Here is a 22796-nt window from a genome sequence, read left to right as displayed (position 1 = left end):
AGAGATGTGGAGGAAGAAATTGCAAAACAGATTATGGATAGGTGTAGAGGTCTCAGGGTAGTTGTCATGGGTGGCTTTAACTTTCCAAATATTGATTGGAACCTCTGTAGGTTGAACAGTTTGGATGGGGCAGTTTTTGTACAGTGTGTGTAGGAGGTTTCCTGACACAATATGTGGATAGGCCAACAAGAGGGGGGGGGGGGCCACATTGGATTTGGTACTGGGTAATGAACCGGGCCAAGTGTTAGATTTGTTTGTGGGAGAACACTTTGGAGATAGTGACCACAATTCGGTATCTTTCACTATTGCAATGGAGAGGGATAGGGCCATATGGCAGGGCAAGGTTTATAATTGGGGGAGGGGTAATTATGATGCGATTAGGCAAGAATTAGGGAGCATAAGATGGGAACAGAAACTGTCAGGAAAAGGCACAAATGAAAAGTGGAGCTTGTTCAAGGAGCAAATACTGCGTGTCCTTGACAGACAGGGAGGAAATGGCCGTGTGAGGGAACCATTGTTCACAAAAGAGGTTCAATGTCTTGTCAAGAGGAAAAAGGAAGGGTATGTAAGAATGAGAAAACAAGGTTCAGTTGGGTCGCTTGAGGGTTACAAGGTAGCAAGGAATGAGCTGACAAAAGGGCTTAGGAGAGCGAGGAGGGGGCATGAGAAGTCCTTGGCGGGTCGGATCAAGGAAAACCCCAAGGCTTTTTACTCTTATGTGAGAAATAAAAGAATGACCAGGGTGAGGGTAGGACCGGTCAAGGATAATAGTGGGAACTTGTGCATGGAGTCAGAAGAAATAGGAGAGGCGTTGAATGAATACTTTTCTTCGGTGTTCACCAAGGAGAGGGGCCATGGTTTTGAGGATGAGAATGTGATACAGGCGGATAGGCTGGAGGAGGTAGATGTTCTGAGGAAGGATGTATTAGCAATTTTGAAAAACCTGAGGGTCGACAAGTCCCCTGGGCCAGATAGGATATATCCAAGGATTCTTTGGGAGGCAAGGGATGAGATTGCAGAGCCTTTAGCTTCAATCTTTGGGTCCTCTATGTCAACAGGGATAGTGCCAGAGGACTGGAGAGTGGCGAATGTTGTTCTTCTGTTCAAGAAAGGGAATAGGAATGACCCTGGTAATTATAGGCCAGTTAGTATTACTTCAGTGGTCGGTAAGTTAGTGGAAAAGGTCCTGAAGGATAGGATTTATGACCATTTGGAAAGATGCAGCTTAATCCGGGATAGTCAACACGGATTCGTGAAGGGCAAGTCTTGCCTCACAAATTTGATTGAATTTTTTGAGGAGGTAACTAAGTGTGTAGATGAAGGTAGAGCAGTTAATGTTGTACACATGGATTTTAGTAAGGCGTTTGATAAGGTTGCCCATGGTCGGCTCATGAAGAAAGTAAGGAGGTGTGGGATAGAGGGAAATTTGGCCAATTGGATAAGTAACTGGTTATCACATAGAAGACAGAGGGTGGTGGTGGATGGAACATTTTCAGACTGGAGACCGTGGGCGAAATTCTCCGCTCCCGCGATAAATCGGGAGTTCACGACGGCCTAGGAGGCCGCTCCTCGCACCTAATTCACCCCCACCTGGGGGGCTAGGAGCGGCGCTCCGTAACTCTCGGCTGCCGGGCCTTGACACTTGCGTCAAGGCGGCGCGCCGAGAATGACACGACGGCGGGGCCTATGTGACGTCAGCCGCGCACGCGCAGGTTGGCCGGCTCCAACCTGCGCATGCACGGCTGACGTCACGACAGCTGACGGCTCAAACCCGCACATGCGCGGTTGCCGTCTTCCCCTCCGCTGCCCCGAAAGACGTGGCGGCTTGATCTTGCGGGGCGGCGGTGGGGAAAGAGTGCGTCGCTTTGAGATGCCGGCCCGACGATCTCGGTGGGCAACAATCGCGGGCAGTCCCCTCCCGAGCACGGCCGTGGTGCTCACTCCCCTCTCCGCCCCCCACAAGCTTCAAATGGCACTTTGGCGCCCATGTTCACGACGGCAGCGACCAGGTGTGGTTGCCGCCGTCGTGAACCGGTTGGGAACGGCAGGCGGCTCGGCCCATCCGGGCCGGAGAATCGCCGGTCGGCGTAAAAAACACCGAGCGGCGTTTCTTCCGAGCGGGGGATGGGAGAATCGCAGGGGGGCAAGGGGGTGGGGGGGGCGTCGTGAGTCGCCCGGCCCTCCCGCGATTCTCCCACCTGGCATGGGGAGCGGAGAATTCCGCCCCAGTTACCAGCGGTGTACCACAGGGATCAGTGCTGGGTCCTCTGCTATTTGTGCTTTTTATCAATGACTTGGAGGAAGGGGCTGAAGGATGGGTCAGTAAATGTGCTGATGACACCAAGATTGGTGGAGTAGTGGATGAGGTGGAGGGCTGTTGTAGGCTGCAAAGAGACATTGACAGGATGCAGAGCTGAGCCGAAAAATGGCAGATGGAGTTTAACCCTGATAAGTGCGAGGTGATCCATTTTGGTAGAAAAAATTTGAATGTGGATTACAGGGTCAACGGCAAGGTTCTGAGGAATGCGGAGGAACAGAAAGATCTTGGGGTTCATGTCCACAGATCTCTGAAGGTTGCCACTCAAGTGGATAGAGCCGTGAAGAAGGCCTATAGTGTGTTAGCGTTTATTAACAGGGGGCTTGAGTTTAAGAGCCGCGGGATTATGCTGCAACTGTACATGACCCTGGTGAGACCACATTTGGAGTATTGTGTGCAGTTCTGGTCACCTCACTATAGGAAGGATGTGGAAGCATTGGAAAGGGTGCAAAGGAAATTTACCAGGATGCTGCCTGGTTTGCAGGATATGTCTTATGAGGAAAGGTTGAGGGAGCTAGGGCTTTTCTCTTTGGAGCGGAGGAGGATGAGAGGCGACTTGATAGAGGTTTATAAGACGATGAGGGGGATAGATAGAGTGGAAGTTCAGAGACTATTTCCTCGGGTGGATGTAGCTGTTTCAAGGGGGCATAACTATAAGATTCAGGGTGGGAGATATAGGAGGGATGCCCGAGGTAGGTTCTTTTCTCAGAGAGTGGTTAGGGTGCGGAATGGACTGCCTCCTGTGATAGTGGAGTCGGACACTTTAGGAACTTTCAAGCGGTTATTGGATAGGCACATGGAGCACACCAGAATGACAGGGAGTGGGATAGCTTGATCTTGGTTTCGGACAATGCTCGGCACAACATCGAGGGCCGAAGGGCCTGTTCTGTGCTGTACTGTGTACCTCCCTTTATCCACAGCACATGTGACTCCTTCAAAGAACTCCAATTGGTTAAAATGAATTCCCTTTCACAAAGCCATGTCGACTCTGCCTGACTACTTTGAATTTTTCTAAGTGCCCTGCTATAACGTGTTTAATAATGACTTCTAACATTTTTCCTCTGACAGATGAGAGGCAAACTTCCATACAGTTTCTTGCTTTCTGTCTCCCTCCCTTTTTGAATTTAAAGTTACATTTGCTATGTTCCAATCCAATGGTACATTCCCTGAATCTAGGGAATTTTGGAAAATTTAAACCAATCCATCGACTATTTCACTAGTCACGTCTTTCAAGACCTTAGGGTGAAATCTATCTGGACCCGGTGATTTGTCAGCCCTCAGACCCAACAATTTGCTCAATATCATTTCCCTGGTAACTGTAATCTTCTCGAGTTCCTCACTCCCTTCTATTTCCTGATTTACAGCTCTTTCTAGGATGTCACTTGTGTCCTCCATGGTGAAGACCATTGCAAATAACCTGTTTAATTCATCTGCCATTGCCTTTTTTTCCCATTACCAATTCTCCAGGCATGCTTTCTAAAGGACCAACACTCGCTTTATTAACTATTTTCTTATTTAAATATCTGTAGAAATCTTTCAATCCATCTTTACGTTACTGGCTAGCTTTCTCTAGTTTTTCCCTCCTTATCAATATTTTTGTCAATCTTTGATGTTTTAAATATTCTCCCAATCTTCTGATCTGCCACTTGTCTTAGTGCAAATATATGTTTTTCTTTTGGTTCAATACTGTCTTTAACATTTTTAGTTACCTATTGGGTTCTTCACTTGGAATTTTTCTTTCTCATTGGAATGTTTCCATTCTGTGTATTCTAAAATAGACCTTTAAATATCTGCCACTGAACCTCTGTCGATCTATAACTTAAGCGCCTTTGCCAGTTTACTCAGCTAGCTCTGCTTTTATGCCCTCATAATTACTCTTATGGGAGGAGTTGGCGTAGGGTTATGGTCACTGGACTAGTAATCCAGAGACCCAGGGTAATGATCTGGGGACCCGGTTTTGAATCCCACCCCGGCAGGTGGCGGAATTTAAACTCCATAAAATATTTGAAATGAAAAGTCTAATGATGACCATGAAACCACTATCCATTGTCTCTGGTTCACTAATGACCTTCAGGGAAGAAAGTCTGCCAACGTTACCTGGTCTGGTCTACATGTGACTCTTAAATGACCTCTGAAATGGCCTAGCAAGACACTCAGTTGTATTCAACCTCTAAAAAAAGACTAACCCAGCGCTGTCAACCCTGCAAAGTCCTCCTTACTAACATCTGGTGGCTTGTGCCAAAGTTGGGAGAGCTGTCTCTCAGACTAGCCAAGCAACAGCCTGACTTAGTCATACTCACAGAATCGTACCTTACACACAATGTCCCAGAGACCACTATCGCCATTCCTGGGTACGTCCTGTCTCACCAGCAAAACAGACCCAGCAGAGGTGGCGGCACAGTGGTCTACAGTCAGGAGGGAATTGCCCTGAGAGTCTTCATTGTCAACTCTGGACCCTAAGAAGTCTCTTAAACACGGGCAAGGAAACCTCCTGCTGATTACTACATACTTGCCAACATCAACTGATTAATCAGTACTCCTCCACGTTGAACAACATTTGGAGGAAGCACTGAGGGTGGCAAGGGACAGGGCGCAGAATATATTCTGGGTGGGTGTTATAACCTGCCAGTTTACCACTGGCTTGGGACTAATGGCAATCCCACAATCCTTTGGGAGTATGAGCTTCCCCAATGAGGGGGGCGGAGAAATCATTAGCAGATTCCCTGCATAAATAAAGCTGGCCAGTTTGGAACCGGCTAGAGGAGAGTGAGCAGCAAGGAGTTGCTGCTGCTGTATATATATGTTATTGTAAATTAATGTTATTTCTTTCTATCCTTCAACTCGTGCTGGATTCTTCGTGACCCTCACAAAACTGGCGACGAGGGTTAAAGTGAATAGGTGTCTACACTGCTGAAGCCACCTCCCTGGATTTTTGTTGGATACAGGTTGGAAGTTGTTTTCTATTACACCATGCCTCTGTATGGACGTTTGGATGTTTTTGATGCTGTGCTGGAAAGCTGGAACTAGTACGCACAATGGATGCTTTACTATTCCCGGGCAAACAACATCACCGAAAACGAGCGGCAGGTGGTCATATTGCTCACCGCCTGCGGCCCGCATACGTTTGGGGTGATTAGGAGCCTTACTAACCCAGCTGCACCAGACACCAAAAAGTTTGATGAACTTGTGAACTTAGTGGGGCAACATTTTAACCCAACCGCGTCCACGATAGTCCAGCGTTATCGGTTTAATACCGCTGAGAGGACCCCAGGAGAATCCCTTGCCGATTTTCCATCCAGGCTACGCAGGATTGTGGAGTACTGTGACTACGGTGAAACCTTGTCAGAAAAGTTACGCAACCATTTGGTTTACGGTATTAACAATGCGGCCACTCAGAGAAAGTTGTTAGCTGAACCAATATTGACTTTTCAGCAGGCCATTCAAATAGTACTGTCCCGAGAGAGCGCAGAACGGGGAGTGCAGGAGCTACAGGGAATGGAGATGCATGCCTTGGGGCGCAACCCCTTCCGTCCGAAAGCATCCCCCCCGCACCCCTGCGGTACCTTGGGCGAGGCGACGTCCGGATCGACGCCAGTGGCCGTCGGACATTCCTCCCCGAAGGGAGCCTTCTCCAGAACCAATGGATGAGGAGCCATGTCCGTGTCAAACTTGTGGGCGCCGACCCCGTCGCTGAACCCGGTCCTGGGGGCGCCAGAGGCGCCGTCGTTCCGACAGAAACTGGGGCCAGCCCAGGGGCCGTACCTTCCATTTGGATGAACCTGCGGCGACTACTCCCGAGGACGTGGAGACGGAGGACGACTGCCTGCAGCTGCATTGTGTGGCAGCTCCTCGTGTGTCCCTCATTAAAGTGACAGTACGGGTCAATGGTCACCCGCTTGAGATGGAGTTGGACACTGGCGCAGCGGTCTCCGTGATCGCCCAGAGGACATTCGACCGCATCAAGCAGGGTATACAGACCCTTACAATAACCGACACACAGGCCAAGTTGGCCAACTATACGGTGGAACCATTTGACATTACAGGAACTACGATGACCCTGTTGCTTATGGACGCCAGGAGGGGCGTTTCCCACATATCGTGGTGCGTGGCCACAGGCCCAGCCTGTTGGGTCGGGACTGGTTACGCCATTTGCGGCTGCAGCGGCAGCACATCCTCCAAACAGTTTCTGGAGGGTTGACTGAAGTGCTAGGACAGTGCCCAGATGCATTCCAGCCCTGTTTGGGGAAAATAAAAGCCCGTATCCCGTATCCAAATCGAACCAGGAGCCACGCTGCGCTATTTCCGGGTGCGCCCGGTGCCTTATGCCTTGCTCGAGAAGGTAGAAGGGGAGCTCACTCGTTCGGAGACTTTGGGTATTATCAGGCCCGTCCGTTTCGCTGACTGGGCAGCACCAATTGTACCTGTCATGAAGCCAGATGCCACAGTTCGCTTGTGCGGTGACTATAAACTTACAGTGAATACGTCTTCCCGGCTTGACCGATACCCAATGCCTCGCATAGAGGATCTCTACACGAAGCTTGCAGGCAGACTCTCGTTCACGAAATTAGATATGAGTCACGCCTACCTACAGTTGGTGCTGGACCCTGCCTCCCGACCATATGTAACGATTAATACACACCGGCCTGTATGAATATACACTGTTGCCCTTTAGGGTATACTTTGCCTGCGCTATTTTACAACGCGTCATGGAGAGCATTTTGAGAGGTTTACCGTGTGTCGCTGTCTACTTAGACAACGTTTTGATTACAGGGACGTCGGAGCAGGAACATTTGGAAAATTTGGAGTCTGTCCTTAGACGCTTTTCAGAGGCTGGAGTTCGTTTACGTCGCACAAAGTGCGTCTTTCAGGTGAAGGAAGTATTCTACCTGGGTTATCGGGTTGACCGCGAAGGTTTTGCACCCCGTCGCAGAGAAGGTGCGCGCAATTCAACAGGCCCCCGCCCCAACTGACACTTCGCATCTTTGTTCTTTTCTCGGCCTCGTAAACTATTACGGGAAGTTCCTCCCCAATCTGGCAACTACACTGGCCCCGTTTCACCTTCTGGTAAAGAAGAATCTTTGGGGTCAGCTGCAAGAAACCGCTTTCCGGCGGGTAAAACAACAATTGTCGTTTTCTGGATTACGAACCCACTATGATCCTGGAAAGTCTTTGCTCATCACATGTGATGCATCCCCGTATGGTATTGGGGCCATCCTGTCCCACAAGATGGAGAACGGGGCCGAGCGGCCGATAGCTTTCGCCTCCCGCACATTGACTCCCGCACATTGACTGCAGCTGAAAAGAAATACATGGAGATCGAGAAGGAGGGCCGGACAGTGGTCTTTGCGGTGAAACGCTTCCACCAGTATGTGTATGGCCGCCACTTCACTATCGTGACTGATCATAAGCCTCTGCTGGGACTTTTCAGAGAGGATAAGCCAATACCGCCCATTGTTTCCGCACGGATCCAGCACTAGGCTTTGTTGCTCGCTGCATACGAGTATTCTCTGGAGCACAAACCAGGATCCCAGATAGCAAATGCCGACGCACTGAGCCAATTGCCTTTATCGACCAGTCCCATGTTGACCCCCACGACCGGTGAGGTGATTGCAACCCTAAATTATATGGACACCTTGCCTGTCACGGCATCACAGATCCGTGAGTGGACTCAGACGGAGCCAGTCCTGTCAAAGGTTCGGCACATAGTCCTGTATGGAGGGCAGCATAGACAGATCGCAGGCGCGTTGCAGGCATTTTCCTCCAAGCTGTCAGAATTTAGTGTGGAAGATCGTATCCTCTTGTGGGGGACGCATGTGATTGTCCATAAAAAGGACAGGAGCTGATACTAAGAGATTTGCACAATGGGCATCCGGGTGTGATAAAAATGAAAATGTAGGCCCGGAGTTATGTCTGGTGGCCAGGCAACGACACCGACATTGACAAGGTGGCCCAAAACTGCTCCATTTGCCAGGAGCATCAGAAGCTTCCACCGGCCACGCCCCTACATCACTGGGAATGGCCAGGGCGGCCTTGGGCGCGCTTGCAAGCGGATATCGCCAACCCTTTTCAAGGATCCATGTTCCTTCTATTAATTGATGCCCAGTCTAAATGGTGTAGCCACTGTAGCCACCTAAAATGGACACTGAACTAAACAAAATGGAGAATCGCTAAGACTGCAGGGAAAAACAGTTTAGCCAAGGCAAGCAGCCTGCAAACACTCATTAGCATTTTGCAAGCAGCAAAACCAGTTTCTGGCCAGGTGGAAGATCTCAAACCAAAGGTGATAATGGCAGAACGTTTTACATACTAATGAGGCAGTCCAGATCTAGGCACACACAATGGCAACATTTGGGTTTGAATAAGATACTTGAGTGGATGTCCAGACAGAGCGGCACCAGAAGTATCCACTATAGAAACCGCCCCCACCATCGAGAAAGACCCTCACATTGGAGGAATTCAAAATATATCGATTGGAAGCGATCCAATCGATACCTGAAGGTAAAGCCCGCCCAGGAAAAGGCTAGGACATTGGGGACCCCTATAAAAGTAGACCCCCACACATGGTCCTGTCTGTTGTTTCGTGCTCCGGCTTTGACCAAGACCTTGAACGTGTATCCTGACTCCAGCCGTTGAGCACCAGCCGCCGAACCGTAAGTGCCAATACGACGCTCGCTACGCGAACCAAGCCCGCTAGACCCCCAGTGACCAGCACGCTTTCTGAAGGTTGCAGACCAAGACCGGGACGAAGGCCTCGCTCCCTGACCTTGCCTGTTCCTGTGTAGTTAAGTATTCTGATTGCTTAGTTTAGTCATAGCTTAGTCCCTTAGTGGGTGCATGCGTATTTATTATAATTGTATAATAAATATTGATCGTTTGGAACTTACTAATCGGTGTATCGTTTTATTACTTTGAACCTGACCTTGAGATATTTGTGAGTTGTCTATACGGCAACTGGCGACTCCTGAGCTGAAAAATACATGTACAGAGCCTAGTGGTGTTAAGCACACGGCCTTTAACAGAGGCAAGTTAATACACCCCAATAAACGCGTTTTACACCCATAGCAAAACGTGCAACAATGGTTAGAGGTGCATAAGATGGTAGGCACAACATCTTGCGCAACAATCGAGAAGATGCGTTTGTCTTTCAGTATGCATGGCCTCCCCGAGGTGCTGGTCACGGACAATGGCACTCCGTTCACAAGTGAGGAGTTTGCGAGGTTCATGAAGATGAACGGCATACGCCATATCCGCACCGCACCATACCATCCGGCTTCAAATGGGTTGGCATTGCAGACATTCAAACGAGGCCTAAAGAAGCAGTCTTCCGGGTCGATGGACACGAGACTGGCTCGTTTTTATGTTTTCATATGGGACCACCCCACATGCAGTGACTGTGGTAGCTCCCGCGGAACTCCTAATGGGCCGGAGACTTCACACCCGCCTTAGCATGGTTTTCCCGGACATTGGCGCAAGAGTACGCTGCACACAAGAACGGCAGGAACATGGTTTTTCTCGGCATCGGCCGATTTGGCAGTTTGCGCTGGTGGTGCTCAGTGGGTCCCTGGCGTAACCTTTCGCAAAATGGGCCCTATCTCTTACCAGGTGCAAGCCCAGGGTCGCCTCTAGCGCAAGCATGTAGACCATGTTCGGTCCAGAAGACCATCCCTTCCAAAGATTCCCTGCCCCCGGAGCTCATTTCTACAGCCACAGGGACCAGACACAGTGGAAAGTATTCCCCACAATCTTCCTCTGGTGCCGCACTCCAAGCCTGCGCAGGTCGTTGCAGACCCGTGTGGAGATAGAGATGCTGAGATGATGGAGGCAGCGGACTCCGACTCCGAGATGGAGACACAGGATGCCTCAGAGGGGAATCCTCGGGCCCACGGGCCGTGGATGTACAACCGTTACGCCGTTCTCCGTCTCGTTACACGCCGCCCGATCCAGCGCCTCGTGCAAATGGTGTCCGGCCTGCGGCAAAACGAGTCCGACGCCCTCCTTCGCCAGGGTCTTCGGTGGATTCCTTGGACTTGGGGGGGGGGGAGCGATGTTATAACCTGCCTGTTTACCATTGGCTGGGGACTAATGGCAATCCCACAATCCTGTGGGAGTATGAGCTTCCCCAATGAGGGGGGCGGAGAAATCATTAGCAGATTCCCTGCATAAATAAAGCTGGCCAGTTTGGAACCAGCAGAGAGAGAGAGAGCAGCAAGGGAAGTTGCTGCTGCTGTGTATATACATGCTATTGTAAATAAATGTTATTTCTTTCTATCCTTCAACTCGTGCTGAATTGTTCGTGGCCCTCACAAAAGTGGGGGACTTTATGTCCATCATGAAGGTAGAACCACCACAGACTGAGCTGGCGGGGTCCTACAGGACATAGCTGCGAGACTGGGACTGCAATAGTGAGGGAACCAACAAGAGAGAAAAACATACTTGACGTCCTCCTGACCAATCTGCATGCTGCAGATGCATCTATCCATGACAGCACCAGTAGAAGAGACCACCGCACAGTCCTTGTGGAGACAAAGTCCCATCCTCACATTGAGGATACCCTGCATCCTGTTGTGTGGTCTACCACTGTGCTAAATGGGATAGATGTTGAAGAGACCTAGCAACTCAGGACTGGACATCCATGAGGCACTGTGAGCCATCTGCAGCAGCAGAACTATGCTCAATAAAAATCTGCAATCTCATGGCCCGGCATATCCCCCACTCTACCATTACCACCAAGCCAGGGGATCAATCCTGGTTCAATGAAGAGTGCTGGAGAGCATGATGGAGCAACATCAGGCATACCTAAAAATGAGGTTTCAACCTGATGAAGCTACAACACAGAACTACTTGTGTGCCAAATAGCATAAGCAGCACGTAATAGATAGAGCTAAGCGATTTCACAACAAACGCATCAGATCTAACCTCTGCAATCCTGCCACATCCAGCCATGAATGGCGATGGCCAATTAAACAACTCACTGGAGTAGGCGGCTCCATAAATATCCCCATCCTCAATGATAGAGGAGCCCAACACATATGTGCAAAAGTCAAGGCTGAAGCATTCGCAACAATCTGCAGCCAGAAGTGCCGATTGGGTGATCCATCTTCGTCTCCTCTGGAGGTCCCCAGCATCACAGTTGACAGTCTGCAGCCAATACGATTCACTACATATAATATCAATAAACAGCTGAAGGCACTGGATACTGCAACAGCTATGGGCCCTGATAATACTCCGGTAATAGTACTGAAGACTTGTGCCCCAGAGTTTGCCGCACCCCTAGCCAAGATGTCCCAGTACAGCTACAACACTGGTATCTACCTGGCAATGTGGAAAATTGCCCAGGTATGTCCTATGCACATGAAACAGGACAAATCCAACGCAGCAAATTACCACCCTATCGGTCTACTCTCCATCATAAGCAACGTGATGGAGAGAGTCATCAACAGTAATGGAAGGGGTCATCAACAGTGCTATCAAGCAGCACTTACTCAGCAATAACCTGCTGACAGATACTCAGTTTGGGTTCCGCCAGGTTCACAAAGCTCCTGGGAACACCACCTGCAAGAAAGTCAGAAAGCAAGTCTTGCTTTCTTCAACTCCAATTTTATTGTGTTCAATAATCGCTTCTCCGGCTACACCACAGTGCCATATTTGGTGCAGTCTACTAAATAATTAAAACCCAAATTCCAAGTTGAGTATAATTTTACATGATTCCCTGTTTTTTCTCTACCCCCCTTTTTGAATAGCGGGGTTACATTAGCTACCCTCCAATCTGTAGGAACTGTTCCAGAGTCTATAAAATCTTGGAAAATGACCACCAATGAATCCCCTATTTGTCGGGCCACTTCCTTGGGCACGCTGGGATGTAGATCATCAGCCCTGGGAATTTATCAGCCTTCAAACCCATCAGTTTCCCCAACACCATTTCTCTACTAATACTGATCTCCTTCAATTCCTCCCTCTCACTAAACCAGTGCTGCCCAATATTTCTGGTATCTTATTTGTGTCCTCCTTTCTGAAGACAGAACCAAAGTAGTTATTCAGTTGGTCAGCCATTTTTCTGTTTTCCATTATAAATGTCCCTGTTTCAGACTGTATGAGACCTACATTTGTCTTCACCAATCTTTCTCTCTTCACGTACCAATAGAAACATTTAGTCAATTTTTATGATCCCCACAAACTTACGTTTGTACTCTATTTTCCCTTTGGTTCTACTTTGCTGAATCCTAAGCTGCCATCAATCCTCAGGGAGCCATTACCGAAATTCTGGACATACAGGGCGTCTCCCGGTTTAAAGCTTCTCCCAGACGTCTGCTAGTCGTGGTACTTCTTTTGAGGGTCCTGCATGGACTCTACCTTCTCGCCTAGACTTTGAAACGTCAGGCTCAACGCGGGATCAGGCGGGTTGAGGCATTGGCCCATTAATAGCTCTGCCGGTGCTACCCCTGTTGTGATATGAGGCATGGTCCAATAATGGAATAGTAACCTCGTATCAAGGGATGCCGCAGTCCATTTTTGCAAGCCTTGTTTGAATATCTGAACTACCCACTCTCCCAAACATTTTGTGGTATAGTGGTACCACTATAGTACGGGCAGTCCAGATGTGCCTTATCCCGTTGGCACGCATAAATGTTTGGAACTCCTCACTAGTGAACGGGGTTCCGTTATCTGTGACTGAACTTTTTGTCTTTTAAAAAGCATTTAGACAGTCATATGGGTAAGATGGGTATAAAGGGAAATGGGCCAAGTGCAGACAATTGGGACTAGCCTGTGGTAAAAACTGGGCGGCATGGCCAAGTTGGGCTGAAGGGCCTGTTTCCATGCTGTAAACTTCGATGACTCTATAATGCCTCCGGTATCCCGTGGGTACTAAAGGAGTGCTGTAATTTCTCCAAAGTAGTTATCGAGGTGATGGTTGTCATCCTGTGCACATTAAGCCATTTGGAGTTGGCATCTATGAGGACCAGAAACATGGACCCGATGAAAGGCCCGACGAAGTCAGCATGCAACCTCATCCAGGAACTCTCTGGTCATTCCCTGGGATGGAGCGAGGCCGATGGAGGGAGCTTCGAGGGCTCCTGGCATGCCGAGCACCGTTTTACTACTCTCCCGATGTCATCGTCAATTCCAGACCACCAGTCCTAGCTCCTTGCCATGATCTTCATCTTTGAGGTCCCTGGTGACAATTAGGCAGGTCCTGCAGGATCGTCTCCTGACCTGGCAGTCGGACGACCACCGAGCTCCTCCTGGGGGATAATATCCTCCCCATTAACCTCCTGCTGCTTCGAGATGTAGGGCCGCCGATGGGGGCGGGGGACTTCCCTTTAACCCAGCGTGTAGAATGATGGTACAAAGTTTTGCCAACGTGGGATCCCTCTGGGTCCATGTATGAATCTCCGTGGTCCGTCATTGGTAGAGTATCCATGAGGTTCAACATTGCCATGACCTTGTCCACCACTGGTGGAGGGGCTGGTCACAGGCAGCGAGAGTTGATTGAGGGCGTCAACATTTGTTATCTGTACACCTGGTCGATGCTGAAACGTATACTCATACACGGCTAATAACACAGCCCAACCCTGGATTCGGGCTGAGGTAATGCAAGAAATCCCCTTATCCTCCTTGAAGAGGCCCAGTAGAGGCTTATGGCCTGAAATGAAGAAGAACTGGCGCCTGTAGACATATATCACGGCCAACCCCTTTCTCTATCTGGGTGTAGCAGTGCTCCTCATCTGCCAGAGTCCTAGAAGCATACACAATTGGCAATTCCGTGCTGTCATCGCATCGATGGGATAGCAGTGCTCTGATGCCATCTGATGCCGTTCGGGGAGGTGTCGCACGTCAGGATGAGCGGCCGTGAAGAATCATAATGTATCAATATCTGAGAATGTAGCAGCTGCCTCTTCACCTTGGCAAGTGCTTCCTCTTGTGGCACTCCCCATGCCCACCTTTGACTCTTCTTCAATAATGCATGAAGAGTTGCCAACAGAGTGGTTAAATTCAGGATAAACTTCCCATCAGAGTTCACGAGCCACAAAAATGACATGTTTGGTCATATCTTCTGGTGTCCGAGCTCCCTTTATGGCCTGACCTTCTCTACTGGGTTTAAGCCATCCACGTCCAAGCGATAACCCAGGTGCGTGACCTCCTCTGTTCAGGCGGATACCCGCTTGGGAGAACTGCTTGATCTCGGTGGTGCCCGTAATGAGCACGTCATCCAGGTATACCTGGAGGATGCCTTACATCACCTTCTGGAATATTGCACACGCAGATGAGGTCTCAAAGAGGAGTTGAGTATACTCCACATAGACCCCTGTGGGTGTTGATGACCATGTATTTTTGAGATGCTATGTCTAGCTCCAGTTGGGAGATATGCGTGGCTCATAAGTTTTGTGAATGAGTTTCCCCCCCTCCCCCCCCTACTAGTCTCAATGTTCAGCCAGCTTTAGGAGCTGTGCCAGAATGTCCGTTACGGACTCCCCTGGCGTCTGCACAGCAGTGTTAAATCGTTACTGTTGCATAATCACGGACAGTTTCGGACCATAATGATTGGATACCAACTCCACCAGTTCATCAAAGGACTTTGAATCCGAAGCTGTCGGGTATTTTAGGTTTTTAATTATGCCGAAGGTTGGGACCCCGCAAGCAGTCAGGAAGATTACCTTCCGTCGGTCCTCTCCACTGATGCTGTTCGCCTGGAAGTAGCGCATTAGCTCGGTGTTTTGGATCCCAATGTCCAGACCTGTATCGAAGGCCGATAACTTTCCGAAGAATGGCATTTTCAAACTCTATCAAACATGTTGCTGCATGGCAATATCCTGATGCAGCTGGGATGTCCAGAATTGTTATTGCTGCTTTTACCTCGTTGCCAGTATGAAAACCCAGGAGGCCATGGTAGTTAAGTAAACGGTCAATTGAAATGGCTACGGCAGCATATGCACACAATAAGTTCCAGTCGGGACTACAGGAATGCTGGTCGCTGTCCGAGCCGGCTTTTATACAGTCTAAGCCCCAGCTGGGTGGACCGCCACCCATTAGCGAGGGAGCTTGTATTCCATGAGTCCCAGGGGGAGATGGAGTGGGGTATCTACGTGTGCCTCATGACATATATTACAATTTATTTTCAAAAAGCAATTCAATTCCCTTTTGAATAGGGTGGCACACTGATTAGCATTGCTGCCCCACAGCACCAGGTTCAATACCGGCCTTGGGTGACTGTCTGTGTAGAGTCTGCACGTTTTCCGTGTCTGCGTGGGTTTCTTCCAGGTGCTCTGATTTTCTCCCACAGTCCAAAGATGTGTTGTCATGGGGTTACAGAGATAGGGCGGGGCAGTCGGCTTAGGGAGGGTATTCTTTCAGAGAATCACTGCAGTCTTAATGGGCCATATGGCTGCCTTATGTACTGTAGGAATTCATTAAAAAAAAAATTTAGAGTACCCAATTCTTTTTTTTCCCCAATTAAGGGGCAATTTAACTTCACCTACCTTGCACATCTTTCCGTCGTGGGGGCGAGACTCACGCAGACACGGGAAAAATGTGCAAACGCCACACGGACAGTGACCCGGCAGGAATCAAACCCGGGTCCTTGGCACCGTGAGGCAGAAGTGCTAACCATGCGCCATCGTGCCGCCTCACTGTAGGAATTCTATGGTTCTATGGAATACCTCGATTGAACCCGCGTTCACCACTCTCTTTCAGGATATTTGTTCCCCCTTCACAGAGGATACCCTCCATCGTGTTGTGTGGCACTACCACTGTGCTCAATCAGACAGATATTGAACAGATCTAGCAAGTCAAAACTGAACATCCATGAAGTGCTGGGGGCCATCTGCAACAGCCAAGGTCCATAGGTTCATGGCCCAGCATATCCTTCGCTTGACCATTACCATCAAGCCATGAGATATAATCTGGTTCAATCAAGCCAAGTGATCAATCCTGCTTTAATGAAGAGTGCAGAAGGGCATGAGAGGAGCACAAGGCATAACTAAAAGGAGTGACAATTTGTGAAGCTATAGCATAGGACTAATTTCATGCCGAACAGCAGAAGTAGCATACAATAGACAGCACCAAGTGATCTCACAACCAAAGGATCATATCTAAGCTCTTCCGCTCTTCAGACCTGCCACATCCAGTTGTGAATGGTGGTGGGCAATTAAACAACTCATTGGTGGTTGAGGGTCTACAAATATCCCCATCATCAGTGGTGGGGTAACCCAACATATCAGTTCAAAGGATAAGGCTTAAGCACTTGCAACATCTTCCGCTAGACATTCTGATTGGATGATCCATCTCGGCCACCTCCGGAGGTCTCTAACATCACAGATGTCAGTCTTCAGCCAATTCGGTTTATTCCACGTGATGTCAAGAAATAGTTGAAGGAACTGGATACTGCAAAGACTATGGGCCCTACTAATATACCAGCAGTTGTCCTGAAGACTTGTGCTCCAGAACTAGCTGCGCCGTTAGCCAAGTTGTTGCAGCACATCTACAGTACTGACATCTATCTGACAATGTGAAAGATTTCCCATGTATATTCTGTCCACAAAAAGCAGGACAATTCAAATCCGGCCAATTACCGCCCCATCAGTCTATTCTTGATCAGCAGAGTAACGGAACATGTTGTCAACAGTGCTATCAAGCAGCTTGTACACAACAACCTGCTCACTGATGCTCAGTTTGGAATCTGACAGGGACATTCAGTTCCTGGCTCCTTAGTCCAAACATGGACAGAAGATCTGAACTACAGAGATGAGGTGAGAGTGACTGCCCTTAGAAATTAAGTCAATATTTGATCGAATGAAGCATCAACTGGCCAAGACGAGTCAATGAAAATCGGGGAAATCTCTCCCCTAGTTGGCGTAATGCCTGGCACAATGGAAGACGGTTGTGGTGGTTGGAAGGCAATCATCTCAATCTCAAGACATCACTACAAGAGTTCCTCAGAGTAGTGTCCTACACCCAACAATCTTCAGCTATTTTATCAATGACCTTTCCTTCATCAAAAGGTCATGTGAGGTCAAGAACTCAGCAGCCAATCTAGACGAGTATGCCACTACTGTCACAGACTTCATCAGTAAGTGTGTCGAGGGCTGCGTGCCAGAGGACGTAGTATGTGCGTTCCGCAACCGGAAACCATGATTTAAATGGGAGATCCACTCCCTACTGAAGTCCAGGTCTGAGACGTTCAAGACGGGTCACCCTGACCTATACAAGAAATCTAGGTACAGCCTCCACAAAGCCATCAGGGACGCCAAGAGAAAATACCAGACTAAGCTAGAGTTACAGACTAACAACACGTCAGTTGTGGCAAGCCTTAAAACAGAAGAAAAGCCGAGTAGAAATCTCCCGCAACACCCGTCCCCGATGAACTCAATACATTCTATGCTCTTTTGAGCAGGAAGCAAACAAATCGATGTCACCTGCCCCAATGGCCTCGGACACACCCACTCCAACCGTCAGTCTCAGAAGTTAGATCGACCTTCTCGAATGTGAACCCACGGAAAGCAACAGGTCCTGACAAAGTCCCTGGTCGTGCACTCACATCCTGCGCGGACCAACTGGCTGGTGTATCCGCAGACATCTTAACCAGTCCCCATTCCTTTCCGAGGTTCCCACCTGCTTCAAGGAGAGCACTATCATGCTGGTGCAAAGAAGAACCAGATAACGTGCCAAAATGACTACCAACTGGTGGCCCTGACATCTATTATTATGAAGTGCTTCGAGAGGCTAGTCATGTGACACATCAACTCCAACCTTCTAGATTGCTTTGATCCACTTCAATTCGCCTACTGCGACAACCGGTCCACAGCAGATGCTATCACCCTGACCCTACAGTCATCCCTAGAGCTTCTGGACACCTTCATCAGACTCCTGTTCATTGAATACGGCTCCATAATCCCAGCCAAGTTCATATCCAAACTCCAAAAGCTAGGATTCGGCTTCTTCCTCATGCAACAGGATCCTCGATTTTCTGACCCACAGACTGCAATCAGTAAGGATAAACAACACCTCCTCCATGATAGTCCTCAATACAGGGCCCCCCCCCTAAGGCTGGGTGCTTAGCCCCCTACTATACTCCCTATGCACATACTACTGTATGCAAAATGCGGCTCCAACTCCATCTACAAGTTTGCTGATGACATGACCATAGTGGGTCGGATCTCAAACAATGATGAGTCAGAGTACAGGAGGGAGATAGAGAACCTAGTAGCATGGTGCAATGTCAAAATTCTCTTCCTCAAAGTCAACAAAACAAAGGAGATGGTCATCGACTTCAGGACGTGAAGTGTTGTCCACTCCCCTGTATCAATGGTGCAGAGATGGCGATGTTTAACAGCTTCAAATTTGTAGGTGTAAACAATTTCTCATTGTCCACCCACATCGACACCACGACCAAGAAAGCACAACAGTGCCTATACTTCCTCAGGAATTAAGGAAATTCGGCATGTCCATAATGACTCTTACCAATTTCTATAGATGGACCATAGAAAGCGTACTATCTGCTGCATCACACTTGGTATGGCAACTGCTCGGCCCAAGACTGTAAGAAACTACAGAGAGTTGTGAACACAGCCCAGTCCATCAGGCGAACCCGCCTCCCACCCATTGACTCTGTCTACACCTGCTAATCAAAGACCCCTCCCACCCGGGCTATTCTCTCTTCCAGCCTCTTCCATCGGGCAGAAGGTACAAAAATTTGAGAACACGCACCAATAGATTAAAAAACAGCTTATTCCCTGCTTCTACCAGACTCCTGAATGACCTTCTTAGAGTCTGAACATCTGATCTTTCTACGCATCTTCTTTACAGTAGTAGAACTATATACCATATACTGCACCTGCTGACTATGTTTATGTATTTTCATTATATAACCTCATGTATTTATCGTATGTTCTACATTTTCATGTATGGAGCGATCTGTCCGGACTGAAGGCAGAACAATATTTTTCACTGTACCTCGGAACAGTGACAATAAATCTAAATCTAAAAATCTGAATCTAAAGCAGTCCATATGCAGCAGAACCTGGGCAACATTAAAGTCTGGGCTGGTAAGTGGTAAGATACATTCCCACAACCATTACCATCTAGAAAGACAAGGTAGCAGACACATGGGAACACCATTACCATCTCCAAGCCACTCGCCATCCTGTCTCTATCCACCTTAACGTCCCCAGTACCCGATATCTATTGGATAGTTCCAGTACTAGGAGTTCCCTCCACCTGTGATTGTGGTGTTCCTTCAGATGGATACTCACTTTCCACTTCACCTTTACCCTGTTCCATATTCCTGTATGAGCTGTGAACCTACCTGGCCTCATTCCCAATGAAGATGTTGGATCTTCCCTCATTGCACCTTCAGCCGCAGTGGTTAAATTTTCTCCCATATTCAGATCCTCTGTGATAAATAAAATATGAACAGAGGGTTAGTCAAAAATGTTAAAATGTTTCCGTTAAACATGACTCTGGCCACAGGAGAGGTGCCAGAGGACTGGGAAACAGCTAATGTGGTGCCAATATTCAAGGGCACTGTAAGAAGTCTTACAACACCAGGTTAAAGTCCAACAGGTTTGTTTCAAACACAAGCTTTCGGAGCACTGCTCCTTCCTCAGGTGACTGTTGCAAGACTTCTTACTGTGCTCACCCCAGTCCAACGCCGGCATCTCCACATCATATTCAAGGGAAGTAGGGATGAACAAGGAAATTACAGGCCAGTGAATGTTACATCATGGGTACGGAAACTACTGGAAAAAAATTCTGAGGGACAGAATTAATCTCCACTTGGAGAGGCAAGGATTAATCAACTATAGTCAGTATGGTTTTGTCAAAGGGAGATCATGCCAGGGAACTAAATTTAGGGCGGCACGGGACGCAGTGGTTCACACTGATGCCTCACGGACCCAAGTTTGATCCCGGCCCATCCTCCCCGGGTTACACAGTGTCTGATCTCACTGACTTCATCCTCCCCGGGTTACACACTGTCTGATCTCACTGGCTCCATCCTCCCCGGGTTGCACACTGTCTGATCTCACTGGCTCCATCCTCCCCGGGTTGCACACTGTCTGATCTCACTGGCTCCATCCTCCCCGGGTTACACACTGTCTGATCTCACTGGCTCCATCCTCCCCGGGTTACACACTGTCTGATCTCACTGGCTCCATCCTCCCCGGGTTACACACTGTCTGATCTCACTGGCTCCATCCTCCCCGGGTTACACACTGTCTGATCTCACTGGCTCCATCCTCCCCGGGTTACACACTGTCTGATCTCACTGGCTCCACCCCCCACCCCCACCCCCGTTCTCGTTTGCCGAAGGTATATGTTCGCCATTTCCTTTTCAATTTGCAGGCTGTTACCTTTCCTGGCCCCGTTAATATTATAATATATATCAACAGTGTGGATGATTATATCTTGACGCTCCGCAGTGTCTGAGCTGTGACCCACAGTCAACGTTAATGCTGCCTCTCGATGAACAGACAGGGCCCGAGCTGTTCCGTTTCTTCCTGATTCCGGCAGCGAACCGTCTTCATAAGGAAACAAAACAGCAACGGCAAATCACCCAGCAGCAGCAACGCGCCTGCGCGGCACTGGAAGCTCAATGTCGCGCCTGCGCGCAGCTGGATGAGTTCGTTGCTGTGTGTGTCCGCGCACGCGGGACTGCTCTCTGATCGTGTCTGCGCACGCGCAGCGTTGTTGCCGTGTTCGCGGGCGCGTGGGGTTCGTTGATGAGAGTGTCCGCGCACGCGGGGAGTTCGTTAGTGAGTATCACGGTAACACAGCGGTTAGCATTGTTGCTTCACAGCGCCAGGGTCCCAGGTTCGATTCCCGGGAGAATGTGCAAATTGAATTGAACTCACCGCTGTAGGCAACAGTGCTAACCATTACGCCAACATGCCGCCCTCAATCAATCCAAGCCTAAGCTGTTAATGCATATGAAGAAAAGTATTAGTACTGTTATGATTACTGGGTAACTCCACTGTCTGCTTCCTCCATCTGAAAAACTAACGTTCACCTGGGTGTTTCCTGTCACTCAGACAACCTCATATCCATGCTGCCACTGTCACTTTTATGTGTCTATTAATAATGGACTGTGTTTTTAGTAAGAGTAAGAGTTATGTGAGTATTATGCGGTCAGCACAGGTGGATAGCACTGTGGCTTCACAGCGCCATGGTCCCAGATTTGATTCCCCGCCTGGTCACTGTGCATAGTCTGCACGTTCTCCCAGTGTCTGCGTGGGTTTCCTCCGGGTGCTCCGGTTTCCTCCCACAGTCCAAAGATGGGCAGGTTAGGTGGATTGGCCATGATAAATTGCCCTTAGTGAACAAAAGAAGGTTAGAAGGGGTTATTGGGTTCCGGGGATAGGGTGGAAGTGAGGGATTAAGTGGGTCGGTGCAGACTCGATGGGCCGAATGGCCTCCTTCTGCACTGTATGTTCTATGTTCTATTTGTGTTATTAAAAACGCTGTCCATTATTAATAGGTGCATAATTATTGCCATTGGCAGCTGAGCCGAGTCTTGAACTGCTGGGCTGTAAGCTCCAGAATTCCGCTCCTAATCCTCTCTGCCTTGATCTCTCCCTTTTTTAAGATGCTCCTTAAAACCTTCCTCTTTGCCGTAGCTTTTAATCACCTGTCCTAATAACACACTGACTGACCCAATGATACTGTTCAGTGTTAGACATCCCATATTTTACAATCGGATTCCTGCGAGACACGAACTCTGGTAGGTTTTCATTTTCAGACAGTGAAATTGCGATCAGTCAAACTCTGATGATACAAATTCATCAAAATAGAGAAACGACTTGAGGCCCATGGGAACACCATCCAGGAAGTCGAAAGAGTCTCAACAGACCAGAGCGATCGGATCGTTGCCCTAGAGTTGGAGATAGGAAGGTTGGTGGTGACACGGTAATCTAAAGGAGAAAATAGAGTACCAAGAGAACCGGTCAAGGCGCCAGAACCTATGCATAGTGGGCCTGCAAGAGGAAACTTGGTGGGAAAGGACAGCTTTCCCAACCCGCCGGAGGTTGACCGAGCCCAATGGTCGTTGTGTCCGAAACCCAATGCCAGAAAGCAGCCGAAGGCGATAATCGCCAAAATGCATCGGTACCAAGACCAGGAAAGAACCCTGTGCTGGGCCAGGCAAACAAAGACCTGCATTTGGAAAGGGCACCAGATCAATATCTACCAGGACATTGGGGTGGACTGGCCAAGTGCCGGGCAGAGTTCAACAGAGCTAAGACAGCACTGAAGTGAACTTTGAGATGCTGTATGCGGCCAAACTATGGGTCACATTCCAGAGAGTAGCGCAGTACTTCACAGCCCCGGCGGACGTGGACAAATTCGTCCAGGAGAACAGGCTGGGAAGACAGCTGCAAAATCAGAGGTGAAAGGATTGTGGGGAAAACTAAAAGAACTTGAGGAACACTTTGCACAGGACTACCGCCTCACTCTGAATGGGGAACCAAAATGTAGGAGTGCAAGAAAGAGT

General features: G+C 48.9%; 1 protein-coding gene across 3 annotated transcripts in view; it reads right to left on the bottom strand.

Moving 5' to 3' along the window:
- The window catches only part of LOC119967844 (NACHT, LRR and PYD domains-containing protein 3-like), a 72613-nt gene extending 51755 nt beyond the window's left edge, over window positions 1–20858 (bottom strand). For all 3 annotated transcript variants that reach the window (XM_038800886.1, XM_038800888.1, XM_038800887.1), the window contains exons 1-2: window positions 20662–20858; window positions 19617–19703 (exon numbers count right to left, since the gene is read on the bottom strand). In XM_038800886.1, the coding sequence (XP_038656814.1) occupies window positions 19617–19692 (76 nt within the window). In that variant the 5' untranslated portion in view covers window positions 19693–19703; window positions 20662–20858. The remainder of the gene's footprint in view (window positions 1–19616; window positions 19704–20661) is intronic.
- Between the last annotated feature and the right edge of the window lie 1938 nt (window positions 20859–22796).

The sequence above is a fragment of the Scyliorhinus canicula genome, chromosome 6 (genome assembly GCF_902713615.1).
Source record: "Scyliorhinus canicula chromosome 6, sScyCan1.1, whole genome shotgun sequence".
NCBI lineage: Eukaryota > Metazoa > Chordata > Chondrichthyes > Carcharhiniformes > Scyliorhinidae > Scyliorhinus > Scyliorhinus canicula.
Note: the sequence above shows the minus strand (reverse complement) of the source record. Positions and strands in the feature narration are given on the sequence as shown.